Source organism: Diadema antillarum, unplaced genomic scaffold, assembly GCF_040938485.1.
Source record: "Diadema antillarum isolate AM-2024a unplaced genomic scaffold, OU_Dant_1.0 seq00000731_RagTag, whole genome shotgun sequence".
NCBI classification, from domain to species: Eukaryota; Metazoa; Echinodermata; class Echinoidea; order Diadematoida; family Diadematidae; genus Diadema; species Diadema antillarum.
Genome location: NW_027271632.1, coordinates 629,283 through 649,029, shown reverse-complemented (window position 1 = coordinate 649,029; position 19,747 = coordinate 629,283). Strand labels below are relative to the sequence as shown.

The following is a 19,747-nucleotide window of genomic DNA, read 5'->3' as shown; positions in this document are numbered from 1 at the left end:
AAGTTGACCACTGTATTTACTTTTGTTCATTAAAAATATTAAAAATCAAGGCATATTCCGGAACATGAATACTTCTTATAGTGTGGGGGCATAGAAATCACAACATGAGTGGCAACAATGACCGGGGGTTAACAGTACATTGTATTTCTCCAAAACATTAGAATCATATTTGTGCTTTCCCTTAGAATTTGGCAAGCATTTAATATCTATTACCCTAGAGTCAAGCCCACATTTTAATATACTCAAGTACAGGGAAACCTTCTGGCAATTTTATTAGCTCACCTGAGCTAATGCGATCACTGGAGACATCGTCCCGCATCCATTGTGCGGGAACTTTTTACATTTTCATCATGAAAACCCCACGATAGATTTTCACCAAACTTGGCAGGTAGCATCCTAAAGTGGACAAGATCTCAATTTGTTCAAATGGGCACCATGCCCCCTGGTGGCCACAAGGGGGCCCAAACCCCTAAAATTAAGGAATCTTCCAAAATCGTCTGTACAGAACCTGAAGTAATAGAGCTAAGTTAATACTATGAGTAAGTACATGATGACTGTAGTTACAGTTTGTTCATGGCGGATCCTGGGGTGCCTCTCTCAGAGGCCCTGTGCAGGGTCCAAATTGGGCCTAATTATACACTCAAGGTCAAATTTAGGGTTTGAATATATATACATGTATTTGCACAAATGGGCACCATTGCCCACCTGGGGGGGTCCCAGGACCAAAATGACCTGGATATGGAGCAAGGGGGGGGGGGGGGGGGGGGGTGGGGAGAGGGGAAGGGGAAGAACCAAAAGAGATAAGCTAATTTAGTACTATGAATAAGTAGATTGGTGACTATAGCTTCCAGTTGGTTCATGGCAGATTTAGAGGTGGAGTTCAAGTTGGGGCTCAATTTTCACATTTTCGTCTTCTTAAAAAACACATGGTCAAATTGTCCCTACACTTGACAGGTGTTATCGCTACAGTGTAGAAAATATATTTGTACACACGGGCATAATTTTTTACTAGGGGGCCCCCAGGGGCACAATAGCCCTGTTGTGGTGGGGGTGGGGAGAAGGAGACAAAGCCCCCAAATTAGGGAATCTCATAGATCTTTTTAGAACCAAAAGTGATGTGTATGCTAACTTATTAATGTGAGTATTAAAGAAGCTTAGTGACTACAGCTTTACATCTGTTCATGGCAATTCCAGCCACATATTCTTATTCTTTTTGAAACACATGGTCAGACTTGGGTCGGGCGGGGATCGATTTGGAGGCAAGTTTTTACATTCTTATTTTATCATTTCTTGAAAACTGCATAGTCAAATTTTCTAAATAAAGTGTACTTGGCAGGTATTTTCACCAGTGTGAAGAAATATGCAAATGGACACCATGCCCTAATGGATGCCCCCAAAGCTGCCCCCCCCCCCCCAGTTTGCAATGTTCTCAGGTAAAAGTCTGCACAAATGCATGAAAGGTGAACTTGCGATACTCGAATGAGTGTCTCTTGTTCTACATTGTTATTTCCAGTACCTCATAGACATAATGAAAAGAGACAAGATTAATACAGTACATGCAATGAAAAATCAAGACCACCAAATTCACCTAGGATTTCCCTTAACAATGTCATTAGCCATAAGACTTTAAGTGGAGAGGTTTTATCTCAATTTCAGCTATTTAACTTTTGGTCTTTTGGTAGGTTACTAACTTTGTTCTGACAAGCTCAGATGATAATCTTGTACATATGATTATAAATAAGAGATGTTATGCACTTCTCCTGGTGATTCCTTATAAAGTACAAGTTACTGGTTTTATCTATTTTTTTTTTTAATCATTTTTCTTTTGCACATAAGAACTTTCAGAGGAAAAACTGAATGGTTTCCAAACAAATTTGTGGATCATGATCTTCATTTCTGGAGCAGTATCAATGTCTACAATAGAAGAACTCACATGGTGAGTACCGTGTGGTTGGCTATTAATTGTATATCCTATGCCCAAAGGTGACCAGCATGCCTAAAATCAATCCACACATTGTACAAAAGCTATATTGATAGCATCCTGAGAGCCACCATCACTGCCTTGGTCATCTTCCAGGAACATGCCATGCGCTCACACTGCAACCCGTCTCACAAGACCAGATATGTCTCAGTCCATGATACATCCAGGCCTGGTAACATTTGACCATTGAAGGCGGGGAGGCTTCATAGAGCAATGAGGAAGATACTCCTGTGTGTTACAAGCATCTCAATGCATGTTTGTAATGCCAAATCAAGGAGCCTTTCATGTTCTCAAAGACATGAATAGGTTTGAAAGTCATCAGGAAGCCACTGCAGAATCGAGGAGACTAGGCAGCTCTGTACATCCCACTCTGGTCGTAAAATTGTCTCTTATATTGGCATCTCTTGAGGAGAGTACACACACAGATATTATCAGCTCTTTCTGCCTTTTGCCTTCCCTTGCCCATTGGTGGTTTTCTTCTACCACGGGTTCCCTGAAATCCTCTTCCCTTAGCTCTTGGACCTTGGCTGTTCCTCCTTTGTGCAGACTGCCCTCTGTGGCCATCTACTCTGTACAGACAGGAATTAAGGCAAAATGTTGTAACACAGTGACAGCCTTGATGGTCCTTTTCAAAGGATCAGCAGAGCTTTCTTTTGATTTCCTTGTCAAACTGGATTATGACCAGGTAGGTGGATTTAGCACCTTTTCAAAATATCTATTACTATACATATTTCATCACTTTTCCCTGGAAGACTGTATGATGGCTAGGTGGATTTATCACCTTTTCAAAATGTCTACATATACCAGTACAGGGTATATATTTCAATTTTCATTATACGTAGGCTGACTGGCAGAGTGTCACTTGCCATGACCACCCCCAACGAGCCCCAATTCTACTGGTTAGAAAGAGATGGATGCTAACCAAATAGTTTTCTATGCCTGCTTTCAATGTCTGTCTTCAACTGAAGCTATGTACTAGAAGCAACAATGTTTTTACACAAACTCTCTCCTCTGATCGTCCAATAATTTCATTGTTTACATGGTCAAGATGTACATCAAATTTGACTTCAACAATTGTAATTACTTTGTAGCACAATATTCAAGGAGAACAATACAGGGACTACATACTGTCCAACAAAGGTCTAATTCTGCCGCAAATCATGTCTGGCTGCTTCTGACATCCAAACACGTAAGAACATAAGTACAGTGATGCACAAGAATATTTATGCTAACACATTTATTAGAATGAAGATCCCTTCAATTTTGTTCATGGAAGTTAAATTAATGAAGACTGTCTACATTTCATTTGACATTCCACTAGGATGGTGCCAGCAAAAGGATATTTGTTGGTCTTTCTGCTTCTCCTTTTTGACAGCTCTTTTGACTCTCAGTCCTCTTCCCTTTAATTTGGTTCCATTCATTTTCAGAGCAAACTGCACAGAAGAGGGGTCCTGCAAAAAACAATAATTACAAAACAATGATTATTCTATTGAATAAATCATTTCCTGTTTGACAACATAACCTATTCCATAATATTCCCCTCTTAAGTCTGCCAGACAAAATAAACAGAAAGAGACTTGTTTTTATCATGAAGGATTAATAAATTCTTTTTTTTTTTTTTTTTTTTTCACAGACCACCCACAAGATACTCAAACACTGGCCAAAATTGACACAGATATGCATACTGTTCTGTAGGGTATCGCACAGAGGTGGTTATAAATGTGTGTTTGAGAGAACCTATTAATATGAAATCTGTAGAGATTAACCACAGCCAAAAGAGAGATCCCAGTAATGGTACCAGTAATCTCCTGCTTTACTATGGACTTTGCTATATCCAGTTTCCAAACTGGTTGTGTTTCTTAGCATGAAACATGTGACAGTTTTTGAGTCTTGGTGGATTTATATTCTTCCATTCACACATTTTCAAAATACTCAATAAAATCTCTATGGTGCTAGGAATGACAGGTACCTTTCTTTTTCCCTCTGTAGATTTTTAACAAGTGCTACAAATACATATAAGCAATACACCCAAAGAAAGAGGTTCAAGAACTGAAATAAATTGTATCTATCCATATCTATACATCCATTTTTTGTGTCTTTCTTGATCTTTCTACTAGTCATCTGCCTATATCTGTCTTTATCTGTCTGTCGATCTATCTAGAGTGCACTCCTGTTATAACGAACACAGTTATAACAAAATTCTCGTTACAATAAAGTAAAAAATTCAGACCATTATCTGCTCTTTTTAAAATCATTTGTTCGGTAATAGCAAAATTTTGATATAACAAAAGAAGACTGCTGGTCCCGAGGACTTCGTTATAACATGAGTCCGCTGTATCCATCTTTTTATTTTTCTGATCTATCTATCAATCTATCTATCTATCTATCCATCTATCTATCTGCACATCTACCTACTGAACTTCCGACTTACTACAGTGGACTCCCATCATAATAAAGTCATCGGGACTGGCAGTTTTCTTTTGTTTTAATATCAAAATTTCATTATAACCGAAGAAATAAGCAACAAATAACATAGAGCAGATAATGTTGCATCCTGAATCTTTATTTCGTTGTCACCAGAATTTCATTATAGCCATATTTGTTATTACAGAAGTGCACTGTATTTATCTATATCTTCATCTTCTGATCTTGCCAGGAGCAATCTTCGAAAGAGTTCTTGGACTCACCTCAAAGAGGATGTACCCAAATCCTTTGCCGACACCAGATTCCTTGTCACGGATGAGCCTCACTCCCTCGATAGCACCACAGCTGTGGAAGTGATCGTGCAGCTCTTCTTCCTCGACTTTGAAAGGAACGTTGCCCACAAACACTGATCTCCGGAGATCATGCTGTTTGGGAAATAAAGAAAACAGTGCTGCATTTTCTTGTGAGCAACAACAATACTGTATACGCCATATATTTTGCGAGCCTAAATTTTCGCCAATCAGGAATTCCCAACGATTTCACAAGAGGTTAAATTCGCGATCGTGGAGTCTTGTACTGAATGGAGATATGTACATGCGTATGTCACACTCACATCGGGATCAGAGTCAATACTTTTGTGTGTCTTTAATTTCACGAATAGCACCTGACTCGCGAAATTCACGAAAATAAAAACCTCACGAAATATTCAGCGTATACAGCATTCCATAGATTGGTAGATTGGTAGATTGGCAAGGCCTAAACATTTCAACATCAATTCAAAATGTCAGACAAAATATGTTGCACTTCAACTCATAGGAACCACATCATCTATGGAAGATCCCACCTTCTTAACCAACATAACTACTGTGAAGAGGCTACATGCTATGACTTGTCCATTAACCAATGTATTAACATCCCTTCAGATGGTGCCCAAACTTTTGAGTTCCCCACCCTCCCAGTTAGGTACTTGCAGGTAAAATAAAAAACAGAAGACATATGGAAATGCTACTGGATAGACCTATTCTTTGGTTTGTGTATTCTGCTATATGACTGTACATGTACATATGGGCTAGTCATCTGCCAGTCAGTGATTGGATAAACATGATCATGTGACAGTGAACCATTTGTGAAGTTTTCTGCATGTGCACAGCATTCTGGGAAGTTCTTCCATGCAAGAACATTTCATGTAGACAAATCGAAAATTATTGCAAATGACAGCAAAGATACAAGATATTTTAGCACAATATGTAAGATGAAACATTTGCATTCTAAAAAACTGATAATTACCAATTGACATAATAAAAGGAAGCAGTGCTCAATAAAATTGGGTACATATATTGGGATATGCACTGTTGGAATGAGGCACAAAAGCTGTCCTATCTATGCTGTGGTCTTGGTAATAATACTTTCAAAATGGTTAACATAAAAAATTCGAGATGAAGGTATGCATGCATTTCAAAGTACACGTACTGTGACTAACCCATGTAATATAAGAGATCATGACTTTGTCTTTAAAAACTTTTAAAAGATGTTCTGACCACAAGAACTGACATGCCATTTCAAAGGGGGGGGGGGGGGGGGAGGGGGCAGTGGAGGTTGTAAGCCCCCAGACGAAGTTGTGCACCCCCCCCCCCCCCCCCCCCCCCCCCGACCCCATCATTATTTTCACTTTCCATTTAATGAGAGGCAAAATGTATTCTGACACCAAAGTCTTGATAGCACATATTTACATGGATACATGTCAAGTGCTGTAGTACCTTCTTGCTGTTGCCTGCAATATCAACTCTAAGATGGTGCTTGTGGAGAGTCCATCCATTACTACAAATAACAAAGCAAGTACAATACAAAGAGGGTTTCAATCAGAATCAATACATGACTTTAAAGGGATTGTACAGTTTCGGTTGAGACCTAACTTCAGATTTCTAACATTTTTTGGTGAGATAATGAAAAACCTCTTATGAAATATGAAAGAGCATGTAATTTTATGAGGAATTCAACGTTTATTTGATGAAAATTGGTTTTGAAATAGCTGAGATATCCAAAAAGAGCAATTCTAATAAAGTGTGGGACCCACACTTTCACACAATCGCTTTGTTTTACCTTGTTTTTGGATATTTCCGTCATTCCAAACCCGATTTCCATCAAGTAAACTTCGAATTCCTCTTAAAATGGTATGCTCTGTACTATTTCATAAGTGTTTTCTTGGTATCTCGCAAAAAGTTAAAAGCCCAATTCTCACCTCCACCAAAACTGTACTATCCCTTTAAGAATTTTTTTCACTAGTGTCTCTATTGAAACTGTCAAGAGCTGTCCTTTATGTAATAGTTCTTTCTAGCTGTTTCACATCAGCATGGGCAAGTTTGGTCACTTGAAAAAGTGCTTTTAACTCCAAAGTATCTACACAGCATTAATGCTCTTTTACTGCTCAGCTGACTGAAACAAGCCCCAGTACCAACAGGCATTTCCGCACCTATCTGATCAACGATGATGAGTCAATTTTTAAGAAAATCACTTCCGGCATGGCTGTATGTTGTATTTGATAGAATCATAGTTGCAACTTGATCTGTACAACAAGCAATAAGCAAGTAAGGAAATGATTCACAAGTGCAACTATCAGACATATCATATACCATATATCATGTGTTGTGAAATGTACAAAATAATCACTGTTTCTGTATAACTTGGGGCTCCAAGTGTCAGAGTATGTGCTCAACCTAAAAGCATATCCACAAAATTTCTTCTCTGCAATGTTACTAAATAATTTTGATTCAAGACCCCCAGATGCAGTTTCCAATACAGTAAACAAAACAACCCCCCCCAAAAAAAAAAAAAAAATGCATGTAGCTGAATGCACTTTAAAATTTTTGTGTGTTCTCACTGAGAACACCAATTAGAATAGGTGGACTTAAGCCTTGCACATAGCCACATACACACACACACACACTCATTCACATGACACAAATAAACACATAAAACACATATAAACATAACACTACAGTGCAGTAACTAATCATCAAAGTCATGGAATACAGATGTGCTAATATAGTGCAAGGTCATGGATTCGGACACAGTTATTCAGTCTAGACAAAGAAAAAACATGAATATTAAGAGGCATTCATCATAGACTACATATGGCACTTATACCACAAAATGACTTCCTTTGCTCACCACATTTCCTGTTTTCCTATCAAACTCTAGTCTGAGGTTGTCACAGAATAGTCTGACACACAAGACAAAAACCATCGAAACTATCACAAATTAGCTCACTAACCTCTTCAGTGCTGCTTGAGCACATTGGTCATCCTTAAACACTATGTAGGCATTGAAAGAACTTCTGTTGGGAGTTAGCTCCTTCCTGAAGGATTTAAAAAAAATGAATGAAGACAAGAGAGAGGGCATGAAAACAACACTGAGCATTACTTGTAAACTAAAGTGTGCAAACAATGGTGGTAAACATGAGATAAACAAGATTTTCGAACCTTAACTTTGACCACATCCACACATGTATACAATACATATCAATAAGATTTCCAACACCAACATATTTGTTTCTGTAACATTTTCACTCAACATTTGTGAGTGCTTCTTTGAGGTATTTTCACAACTCAAGTGAGAATTATCCACATCACTTTAGGATGATCCATGCAAAAATTAAACTTCACATAGATTGAATAACTCCAACTTTCCATTTGAACCTCCAAACAATTGTAATTCTGGCTGCTTTTCATTCAAACAGCCACCCTCCTTGGCTTCTCCTGAAACCGGCAATGACTTGCCAAACTGGTATGGCTTATTTGTGACTATCAACATGGAGTTAAGTGACTGATCTGAATATGAAAACGTGCTTTTGTCTGTGAAGCAGAATGTTCTATGAGTGCATAAACAGTTGCACTACATCACAGATTATCCCAGGGAATATATAGGTGCAATATTTTCTGATGACAGACCTGGCATTGAGTAGCAAATAATCTAACTAGAAATGTCGCTATGGCGACTGGTATGCCTCCGCCATAATGCATGGTTCTCCTAATAGGTCTACAGCACAATGTCTTGACAATGTGCGATGACAGTTTAAATAACATAATTGGCAAATATTAAAATGATAGGTTTGTCACAAATGTGTTGAATGTTCACTTTCCATGAGCTAGGTTTAATTGGATGAATGGCTATACTGTCTAAGAGTGCAGGCATTTGTGGATTTGAGGATTTGTACCTGACTTTTGACCCTTTTATAAGTTTAAGGAAGAAGTGAAATTTACCACTTTCACTTGACCTTCGAACTTTTGACAAGAAACTTCCACGATAATCTCTATTGGGGAATACATGCATACGTACACTAACGTTTCAACAAAAATCCTGCAGGCATTGCATAGATAAGAGGGAAATAGTGACATTTTGATGAGTTGACATTGACCCCTGACCTTTGACCCATGACCCCTAAATTTCCTAGATGATCACTGCCAGTTAGTACATGCATATGTACTAAGTTCCATGAAGATACCTTAGTTAAGATTTGCAAGATATGGAGAAAAAAGCGAAATTTTAGCATTTTCACTTCACCTTTGAACTCTGATTTCATGACCCAAAACTCTCTCAGGTGAATCTTTATTTGGTAGTTCATGTATACGCCAAGTTTCAATAAAATACCTTTAGGCATTGCATAGATATGGGGGAAATAGTAAGATTTTGACCTTTGACCTCCAGCATGTGCACCCAAAAGTTGATAGGCACAACTTCGCTCACTCATACATACACATGCCAAGTTTCATTAGGATACCTCAAAGCGTTTCTTAGTTACGCTGTCCACAAAAATTAATTACAGATGGAAGGACGGACGGACAACCCGAAAACATAATGCCTCCGGCAACACTTCGTGGCGGAGGCACAAAAATCACAGACTGTGATGCTTACTACAATGTTTGTTGGTATTTTGTTCTCTCCAGAAATCACTGACAACGAAGAAAATTCAGAAGCATCAAATACCGGTAATTCTATATTGTGCATCATAAAACCTCATTTGATGAATATTCAATTCTTACTGGTTGAAATTGGCCACGAAAATTCAACAATTGCCCATGGTACAGCTTCATAGCACCCAAACTGCCCTCTTTTTGATATGTATGTGGCATGTACATGGATGTGTGCACATGCACTGTAAACCCTTAACTTTAGTGACCCTTGGACATTTTAAGTATGATATGGCCTGTCCATTGCAAACAATTTGTTCAGTCTTCTAATACAAGTAGTGTATGAGTTCTAGTATAACAACAGTATGTTATGCATAGCAACCACTGAAATCATTGATTTGCAACATGACATTATGCAATTGTTAAGTACAACTTCATTCAATTCTATTTGGTGTATGAAACCAATAAGGACTAAATGTTCGTGTGGCATCCGTGCATGAGAGGTGACCATTGCATTGTCCCATGAGATTGCTATGCAAATGTCCATGGCAGAGCCTGATGCGTGAAATGGTTAGCGCAATCGCGATCAACCAAGTAAAATTTCATTTCTGTTCAGTATACAAAACAGATCCAGACTGCTTTTACTTGGGACAGTGTTGATTATTATAAGCCCCTCAAGATGTCAACTCCATGTTATGACCCTCAGAGCAAGCACCTCAAGTCACAGCATAGAGTTGAAATCCCTCAGGACAATGATATCAACAATGCCTCGAAAAGCAATCCATATCTGCATACTACATGACACACTTACTTGATAGCTGCAACCTTCTTTGACACATTTGGGTCAGCCACCCCCTGCAGGAAGGACATGTAACACACCAATCATAAACATGTCTAACGGACAGGTATCACCACAAATTCATATCCAACAGTCTATCAAGTCAATGTTCCTGGAAACAGGAAGTCTATGCAGCTGCACATGCTTCCAAAACCTGTCAAGTGATAAGTGATTATTGCATTTAATGGGATCATACAGTTTTGGTTGAGACCTAATTTCGGGTTTCTAACATTTTTTGGTGAAATAATGAGAAACCTCTTAAGAAATATGAAAGAGCATGTAATTCTATGAGGAATTCAACACTTATTCAATGAAAATTGTTTTTGAAATGGCTGAGATATCCAAAAAAGAGCGATTCTAATAAAGTGTGGGACCCACACTTTAAAGTAACCGTCTGAAACTGCAGGTTTTTCTTGCATCACCTGTCAGTACAACAAAAAAATAATAATAGTACTGATATCAAAAATGTCATCATCCTTGTCATCACACTTCAACAACAAATTCATGGATTTATATGGTAGACATACATACGTGTGTGTGTGTGTGTGTGTGAGTGTGTGTATATTTCATTCACTTATTGAAATACTCACTTCTTAATTTTGCTCATCTAACAAGTGACTGTATGAGAAGTTTAAGGATCTCGCTACTAACACTATTTCACAGATTTCCTATCAAAACTCACTTATTATACAATAATTATAAAAATCACAGCTGTGCTTACCATAGACCTGAATCTAATGCTCTCAATGTGGCCGTACACCTTGAACAATCCCTTCAGTTCCTGTTGAAAGTTGAAACAGACATACACCACTGAAAGAATTATCGATATGGACTACTCTTGTTAAAATTTCATAGGGAATACATTCTCTCATCGTAAATATGTAATGCCAAATAATATTGCAAAAGTCCAAAACATTTTTTTTAACTATTGACATAAAACATTTAGCAGAAAATATCTACAAAACAAGAGACCCGCGGGTCTAGCGCTCACCTGAGTATCGCAAGTTCACCTTTCACGCAGTCACTAATCTAAATTATTCACAGCTCTACCAAAATTTGACCAGGCATTCTCAAGTAGAAGATGAAAATGTACAATAAGGGCCCAAATTTTTTAAGATTCCTTAATTTGGGGGGATTGGGGCCCCCTGGGGCCCTCTGGGTGGGGCATGGTGCCCATTTTCATAAATTGAGATCCTGACCCCTTAGGGATAGTACCTGCCAAGTTTGACGAAAATACATCATGAGGTTTGCAGGAAGAAGATGAAAATGTACAATTCAGGCCCCCATTTGGACCTTCCCAACCAACCCCCTCCCCCTGCCCCCAAGAGGGGCACCCCTGGATCTCCTATGAACAAACTTGAAAATACAGTCATTAATGTACTCACTCACAGTATTATCTTAGCTCTATAACTTCTGATTCTAGAGAAGATTTTTAAAGATTCCTTCATTTTGGGGGTTTGGGCCCCCCTGGGGGCCCCCTGGGTGGGGCATGGTGCCCATTTTTAACAAATTGAGATCCTCTAAACCCCTAGGGATGCTACCTGCCAAGTTTGGTGAAAATGGGTCATGGGGTTCTCAAGAAGAAGACAAAAATGTACAACTTAGGCCCCATTAGGACCCCTCCTCACCCCCCTCCCCTGGGTCCCAAGGGGGGCACCCCCGATTCTGCCATGAACAAACTTGAGACTACAGTCATCAATGTACAAACTCATAGTATTAACTTAGCTCTATCACTTCTGGTTCTAGAGAAGAAGATTTTTACAGATTCCTTAATTTTGGGGCGTTTGGGCCCCCTGAGGGCCCCCTGGGGGCCCCCTGGGTGGGGCATGGTGCCCATTTTAACAAATTGAGTTCCTTACCCCCTAGGGATGCTATCTGCCAAGTTTGGTGAAAATGGGTCATGGGGTTCTCAAGAAGAATGAAAATGTACAATTTAGGCCCCATTAGAACCCCTTCCCACCCCCCTCCCCTGGGTCCCAAGGGGGGCACCCCTGATTCTGCCATGAACAAACTTGAAACTACAGTCATCAATGTACTCACTCATAGTATTAACTTAGCTCTATTACTTCTGGTTCTAGAGAAGAAGATTTTTACAGATTCCTTAATTTTGGGGGGTTTGGGCCCCCCTGGGGGGCCCCCTGGATGGGGCATGGTGCCCATTTTATCAAATTGAGTTCCTAACCCCCTAGGGATGCTACCTGCCAAGTTTGATGAAAATCGGTCTTGGGGTTTTCAAGAAGAAGATGAAAATGTAAAAAGTTTACGCACGACGCACGACGGACGACGGACGACGCACGACAGACGCCGGACGAAGGGCGATCGCAATAGCTCACTTGAGCCTTTGGCTCAGGTGAGCTAATAATCATCTTACAGCCAAAACTGAACATCTTACAATGCTGTTCTACGGTCTGCCAAAATGTGGCTCATTTGGTATTACTGGTAATCTACCGACATACCACACATACTTCTCAAAACAGATATAGCATTTGCTCTCATTAGTTTTGTAAGTAGAGCAACATCTTGTTGTGATGTAAATTCATATTATATTGCTACCAGCAAACTCTTTAAATGCAATAGAAGTTTGGCAAATTGTGAACAGAAAAATAATATCCATACAGAAAGGTCTACATAATCATCAAGCACAAAAAATTTCACCTTTTTCTTGACAGTGAGCGGCAAATTTCCCACAAAGACGGTCCTTGCCAGAACAGCAGGGTCATCCGTAATCTGATCAGCAATCTTCTTCCTTTTTGGTTCTGGTTCTCCCTCGTCATCTGTACCTTGATGCAAGGCAGACTGCGGGTGACTTCTTTTAGCGTTCGCTGTCAGGTGGGTGGGCGACAATGCACCCACAGATTCACAGCCATCTTGACCCAAACTAACCGATGAGCCATACTCATTTGTGTTGGTCCTCTGAAAGATTGCATGATGTTTTAAACAACAAAGAGAGTTGCTCACTCTTTCTGCTTGTCAAGTTTCCTGTCGTATGAATAAGCCAGTTCAGAGTTAGCTCATGGGCACATTGGTACGAATGACCTTTCTTTTTTTCTCATTCAGTTCGGGGCACTTCACTAGTTTTCAAAGCGACATAATGCAGAAGCTTTACGTAACCATTTATGGGATTTATTGATCCTATTCAAGCAAAGAATAAACTTGTGTAGACCAGATGACCAGTATGATCAATCAATTAACACTTTGGAAAGCATCCATTTCATTATTTTGCATTGAATTGCATTAACGATCTCTTTCTATTGACATTGCCAACTACCACTTTCGCTGTCAGATGGACGTGCTGGTAAGCAGCATTTATAAGGATTACATGAATTATCATTGCATTACAGATGATTTAGCCTTGTGAATTTAAAAACGAACATACCTGTAGGCACAAATGACCTTTTTTTTTTCCAGCTCATGCGCAAAGTGGAACTCTGAACTGCCTTATTGTAAGCTACTTTACACAACTCCTGGCAAAGTCAGTATTACTGTAGAAGTGCATACTTTCATGCGAGTAATTTTTCGCGCTCAGCCAGGTAAGACGAATTTTGCATTCAGCTTTGGAATCAAGACCTCAACTACTGGAACATATGGAGAGAACAAATTTTGTCAAAAGATGTTGGAGATTCGAAAGTAAAAAGTTGTGTAGTCTCAGGGTGACAGCATTTTGAGATGAGCCATATCACATCGGATTGTTTGTTGTCTTGGGGGGAGGGCCGGGAGTGCCACCACCCCCCCCCCCCCTCCCACCCGCCTAGTTAGGGGTAAGAAGCCTTGCCACAGCGGGTCTTGCCATTTGGTTCACATACCTTCTCAAAACTTGGAGCACCTGGCAGAGCTGTGGTCTTCTTCTGAACAGAGGGTTTGAAGAATGATGTCAAGGCCTCGCCTCCCCCAGACGACTCTCCCTGGGCAGGTTGGGAGGAAGAGGTGCTGAGAAAGCTGGCAATACTCCCTGGAACATATGAGCCACGCAACTGACTTGACCTGCAGTGGATGATACAGCCAAAGATATTGGGCATAAAGAAAGCATGGTGATCACTCTGCCCAAATCTTATCACCCTGATAAACTCTTTACCCATAACCGGGCTATCGCTGTAGTGAAAACTACTACCCTGGTATTTCACTTTTTCAAGCTCTCACATGCATCATCTCAATGCACATTATAACAACAAATATGAATATCTAAAATAACCTTCATAGAGCTCTATTTGCTGCATCTCAGCTAGTTACATAGAATCTTGTTGATGTTATCTAATCCTAACACTTGGTAATTCAAAGGAAAGATGCATGTATCTTTCCTTTTGTATTCCACATATAGATCCTGCAACTTGAAGACAAACAGCAATGCAGATTATTTTTTCTCTTTTTCTTACTATTTTTCCCCTTTTTTACTCACCCTGCCTTTTCCTCTTGGCTGCCTTCAGCTCCGATGCTTTGTTTTTGCTTCTTTTTCTTCATTTTCTGTGACTCCAGAAGAGTGATATGGTCAGCACAACAAAGCACACTACTCTCTGATGAATCACATACAATCCAGTTCCAGTTGCAGTCTTGCTTCAGTGGACACTCTATGTATTAATATCTGTGAATCAAGTGAAAGTACCATTCTTATGCATTCAATATATCAAGTCAGTATTAACTGACAAATATTGACAAAATGAAGTTGAATCATGAATATTCAATTTGTTGACAGATTGAATGTCACAAGTGCAGCATGGCATTAGCTAGTGCATATGCTCCAAATATAGGGCACATGAATTGTTTGCACAAGATAACATGGACATTTTTATAATTTTAAGTACCTAGGCTAATTACAAGTCAGCTCAAGTCTGTGTACAGGTAGCAGCATAAAATGAGACTATCTAGTTAAAGGGATGGTATAGTATAGTTTTGGTTGCGACAGGATTCAGATTTTAACTTTTGTGAAATAGTTAGAAACCACTTATGAAATATTAAAGAGCATACAATTCTAAGAGAAACTCAAAGTTTATTTGATGAAATCAGTTTTGAGATTGCTGATATCATCACATAAAACAAGGTAAATTTAAAACAAATGGTCCTAAAGCCAAAACATAGTACTGGTACGCCTGCAAAAGTTGTCAAATTTCACTCCCAAATGTGCACTTATGCCTAAGAAATGTGTGTAATAACGCTGTAAAAACAAGACATTCGATAAATAATGATGAAAATGCGCAATAATAACCAAAAAGTCGCAGTCTCAGAACTTAATACCCAATCGAGGTCAGGCTAAACTCGGATTCGGGGACAACTCGGCCTCGCTTTGACAGCGGGACGAGTTGTCCTTCTGGATTGTACAGTGTTGTACTATGGGAGCGGCCTGTACAGCGCTTGGCGTTCTTGCTAGTCACAGTTATGGTCCGAGTTGATGCCAAAGACGCTTAACTAAAAAGACAGGAAAGTGTGCGCTAATCCTGTACAATGTACAAAACAAATGGACAGCGCGCGGTCCTCAAGCGTACTAGCATATTGCGCACATCACCTGAGACGCGCTGTCTTCGAAGTTGTTGTTGTTTATCAAGCATATTTGATTGTCTTTTCAGTATGGCGATCAAGAACTGTGTGTAAATTGTCTGCAATAGGGTAACTGCGACCAGCCCCAACACGCAGTGTTGGGGCTGCGCATTGTAGCAGACATGATCATGACAGGCGAAGTATAGCGCCTAAAAATCAATATGAAATCGCAAAAATTCTGCAATATGAACACTTACAGGTGAAGATGTAATGTTGAAGACTGACTGCGTTCAACTTTTGGTTCTGGCAATAGTCCCTTTCTGCTCGGTTTGATGAGTTAAATGCGACTCGGTCAAGAGGAACTCGGGAGAACTACATCTTATACAGTCAATGGATTTGAGATTTGTGCGCATGCGCTGCCCGTCAAGTCGTGTAGCTTTGTGGCAAGGCCTTATCATACTGTTGGCAAACCCTCTCGCTGTATATTGCGTTGCTTTCTGGGTGGGTGCGCGCGCGCAGGCCTTGTCAGAAGGCTAAACGCATTGCGACTCCGCCAGCACATGAATATTTACGTGCGCAGTGTACTGCATACTGATTTCGAAAATGGTAAATGGGATGGGGAGCTAGGACTACGGACCCGTATATGGCCGTGAAAAAAACGTTTTTTCAAGATCATTGGACCAGTGTGAACAAGAACAAGGTGAACGAAGGGTATTAATTAGATAAGAATCTTATGTATACTGTAAAAGTACGTTTTTTCCTCGTGATATTCGAAACTTACGGAGGTGCGAAAATCTGTGACAGACTGTGTATGTTTTTCAAGCTTACCGATATAGCACTCTATTGACTCAGGACGCTCCCACAGTGTGTAACTGTGTATACGGAGCGTCCCGGGGTTAGCAATAGGGCAGAGTTTTCCCTGAGAGACCGAGTTAGTCTGGATCCTTCTGGAATAGATTAAAAGTCGGGATACCGACTCTTATTTTTGATCTCGAAATACTCCAAAATAACTCCTCATCCCAGCAAATCGCGTCAGCCAGGTAAGTTTTTTGGTAGACTCTTTCGATATATTGCAAGCAAATATGAAATGGTGCTGCAATAGACAGGTTCTCAAACCCTTACCAAAAAGCAAAACTATGTTTTCACTTTAATAAAGGTGGATATTACGATAGTGTTATTACTATTAGCCCTTTCAAAACCAAATTTCACAAATAAACTTCGAATTCCTCTTAGAACTGCATGTTCTTTCATATCCTATAAGAGGTTCCTCATTATCTCACAAAAAGTTGGAAACTTGAAGCCCAGTCTCATTGCCATTGGTTATGTTACATTGGTTATACGCAGCATCGCGCATGCATGCCGGGCGTTCACACGTGCACCACACGATTACTCCTTGCACCACTGACTCAACAGCTGTAGTTGTTCCTTTCTGTAATACACGTTTCGGGGCCAGTTGTTGCTTTCAGTAGAATTTGCATAATTTACCATCGACCGTGACGTCAACATAAGGCTGGGGTCTTTTCCAAAGGACATTTCACACAGCGATAATTTCATGACTTACCTTAATTGTGTCGATTGGAGAGCAAAGAAAACGATTCAGAGCTTTTGGTCAGGTGTACGCAAAACCACATCACAGGAGGAAAGCAATGCAAGCATAAAACAGGGCGCAAAATTGCCCTCCCAACACAGAGCTCCCGTCGCATTCGTGCTCCATGTGTAGAGTTGTCAAAAGGGGTTCCTCGGTGAACCTGGGCTACGACACTATTGCTATGGGTAAATGGATAACTTATTTGTTTGCAAAATGAGATCACTGCCAATAGGTATGCTAAATTGATTTTTAATTTTGATTATTGATTATTTTTTCACAAAAGTTTAGATTGATTGGTATAAAAAGATATCCTTAATTCTACATATCAAATTCCATAAAAAGTTGTTGTACCCCAAGTAGAAAATGTACTCGCTATGTACCACGTGACTTTGAGCCAATGAGATTTGGGAAGAGCTGTTGTTTCGATCAAGATACACCTTGGGATGAATAATGCGCTAAACTGTCTATGCGAAGAATGAAGGGACGGGTTACAACAACCGTGCTCAAATAACTACTGTGCGTATACACAGCATAAGTATGAGCCACCGATTTCTAACGACAACTCTCCGCTGTTGATTTCAACGAGACTCGACCCATGGTTGATTGTAATGTAACATTTCCATCGTTTGGCATGGAGGATTGTTGATTTACAGACGCACCTAAGAAGGATACATCTTGAAGGAATCAGCTGATCTACTTAGCAAGAAAACTTACAATGGTAAAGTGCTGCATTTTGATGAAATAAGTTGCAACGTTTATGATTCTCGTCTGTGTAACAGCCTGCGGCTCCGGCCTCGTAATGCAGGCAGCCACGTACGGTCTGACAGGAATGTTGTTTACTCCAAATAGCCAAAGAACTTGTTGTGATGGCGATCTTTCTGCTTCATTATTTCGTGTGATTTTGGTTTCATAGTAAAATATATGCTTGAGCTATGTACAATGTCTTTGTAGAAAGTGATTTGCATGTATTTAGCTGCATGGCGTGTCGGACAATTCGATTTTTGTGGGTGGTAGACATCCTCTCCGACTGCGAATCGAATCTGATCCGACAATTGATGCTGAACAGTTTCGTGTGAGCTCAGTGTGTTGTGTAGTGTGAAGATGTCATCAGAAGACTACCGCGCTCAGCTCAAGGAAGCAAGCGGGTTGAAGAGGACACTGTCAAGACTCAAGGGCAATAAAATTCTGTGTGATGTGACTATCAAAGATAGTAGATTGTCATGATTGTAGTATGCTAATATTAGTATGAAAAGATTAGAAGGTAGATGCCATTGTAGATCTAGAGTGAAACCCCCAGTTTTCAGATGTCGTCCTTTTGAATTGATGTCATCGCTCTGAAAACTCTCCGCGATCGTGGCATACGCTGCTCGCATAATCTGAGTGAAACTGAAGTTAGCTGTTTTAATATTTACGTGATGTGTCTTTCAAATTTGCTGTAGTAACCGGAAGCTAAAAATCAATGGGTGTGTGAATTTTGGCGAATCGAAGAAAGTCAGTTGAAATGTGTGTGTACATGCATGTGCCTCTTTCTGTTTGTGTACATGTCAATGTGTTCTTGGGCATTTCCCATTCAGCTTTATTCAACTTGGCATAATCATAAAGTGCATTGATTTTTAGCTTCTGGCTTCCATTTACTGTATTTCATTCGACAATATTTGATGGCTAACATTATTGCTTTCAGATTGTGCAGGCAGCATCAATACGTCGCAATCGCGAATTGGAAGCTTGCGAAGAGCGAGCGTAGAAATCAACATTGATATCGATGCTTCCCCATGACTGATTTAGCTCAAATTTATGTGAGTGACTGGAAATAAACTAGTATTGAGTATTTTGTGGTGATTTTGGTGCAATTTGGATGCAGAGACTCCAACTTTCCCGCTTTCGATGGGAGATCTCCCGCTGAAAGCCCATTTTTGCAAAATCTCCCGTTATCCCACTTGAGATTTAATTTCTCCCGCCCTGGCTTTGTGTCTCCCGTAGGAAAGGATTTCTTATTTATTGCCATCGCATGTTGAAAAATAAGCCTTAGATAGCACGAGAGAGCATTTAGAACCCTATGGCTTGGACCCCGGCCGTAAGGAACTTCCCGCACATCAACTTGGAGTCTCCCGTTTGCTAGGAGTTTCAGGCGGGAGAATCTCCAGATCAGAAGATGCTTGGGGTTGGAGTCTCTGTGGATGTGGTGATTATGACATATCAACATGGATATGAAGGTACATGTACATTAGCGCCTACTTCTCTGTTGCTGTGGCAGAATCTACATTATGTATGAAGTAATTATTTTGCCCAAACAAAAATTCAGGCATTTTGATTATGTCAACGGATAAGTGTTTTTGTTCTCTTCACATTTTGTAGGCTGGAGAAGGTCCACCATTTCTGACTGTTGGCACTGCTGTTAGTGCTAAGTACCGAGGAGCATTCTGTGAGGCTAAGGTCAAAGTCGTTAAGAAGTTGGTCAAATGCAAGGTATGTGAACCTTTTGTGTGGCTCTTTCATCTCATTTTTAAAAGCCTTTTAGTTATGGAGACTCCATTTAGCACTGG

At 40.0% G+C, this 19,747-nt stretch overlaps 2 protein-coding genes across 2 annotated transcripts in view; one reads left to right on the top strand and one right to left on the bottom strand.

The window, feature by feature from the left end:
* Nucleotides 1-2,327: 2,327 nt before the first annotated feature.
* LOC139738222 (uncharacterized) lies at nucleotides 2,328-17,304 on the bottom strand. The gene is made up of 11 exons (XM_071648878.1): nucleotides 17,178-17,304; nucleotides 14,544-14,726; nucleotides 13,954-14,131; nucleotides 12,806-13,063; nucleotides 10,872-10,931; nucleotides 10,124-10,167; nucleotides 7,677-7,760; nucleotides 6,163-6,223; nucleotides 4,669-4,830; nucleotides 3,325-3,432; nucleotides 2,328-2,552 (listed from the first exon to the last, which is right to left on the bottom strand). Exons 2-11 carry the CDS (start codon nucleotides 14,603-14,605, stop codon nucleotides 2,328-2,330), a joined length of 1,242 nt encoding a protein of 413 aa, XP_071504979.1. The 5' UTR covers nucleotides 14,606-14,726; nucleotides 17,178-17,304.
* Nucleotides 17,305-17,755: 451 nt separating this feature from the next.
* LOC139738232 (uncharacterized) overlaps nucleotides 17,756-19,747 on the top strand; it is a 36,431-nt gene continuing 34,439 nt past the window's right edge. The window contains exons 1-2 of the mRNA XM_071648888.1: nucleotides 17,756-17,922; nucleotides 19,560-19,670. Of these exons, the coding sequence (XP_071504989.1) occupies nucleotides 17,920-17,922; nucleotides 19,560-19,670 (114 nt within the window). The 5' untranslated portion in view covers nucleotides 17,756-17,919. The remainder of the gene's footprint in view (nucleotides 17,923-19,559; nucleotides 19,671-19,747) is intronic.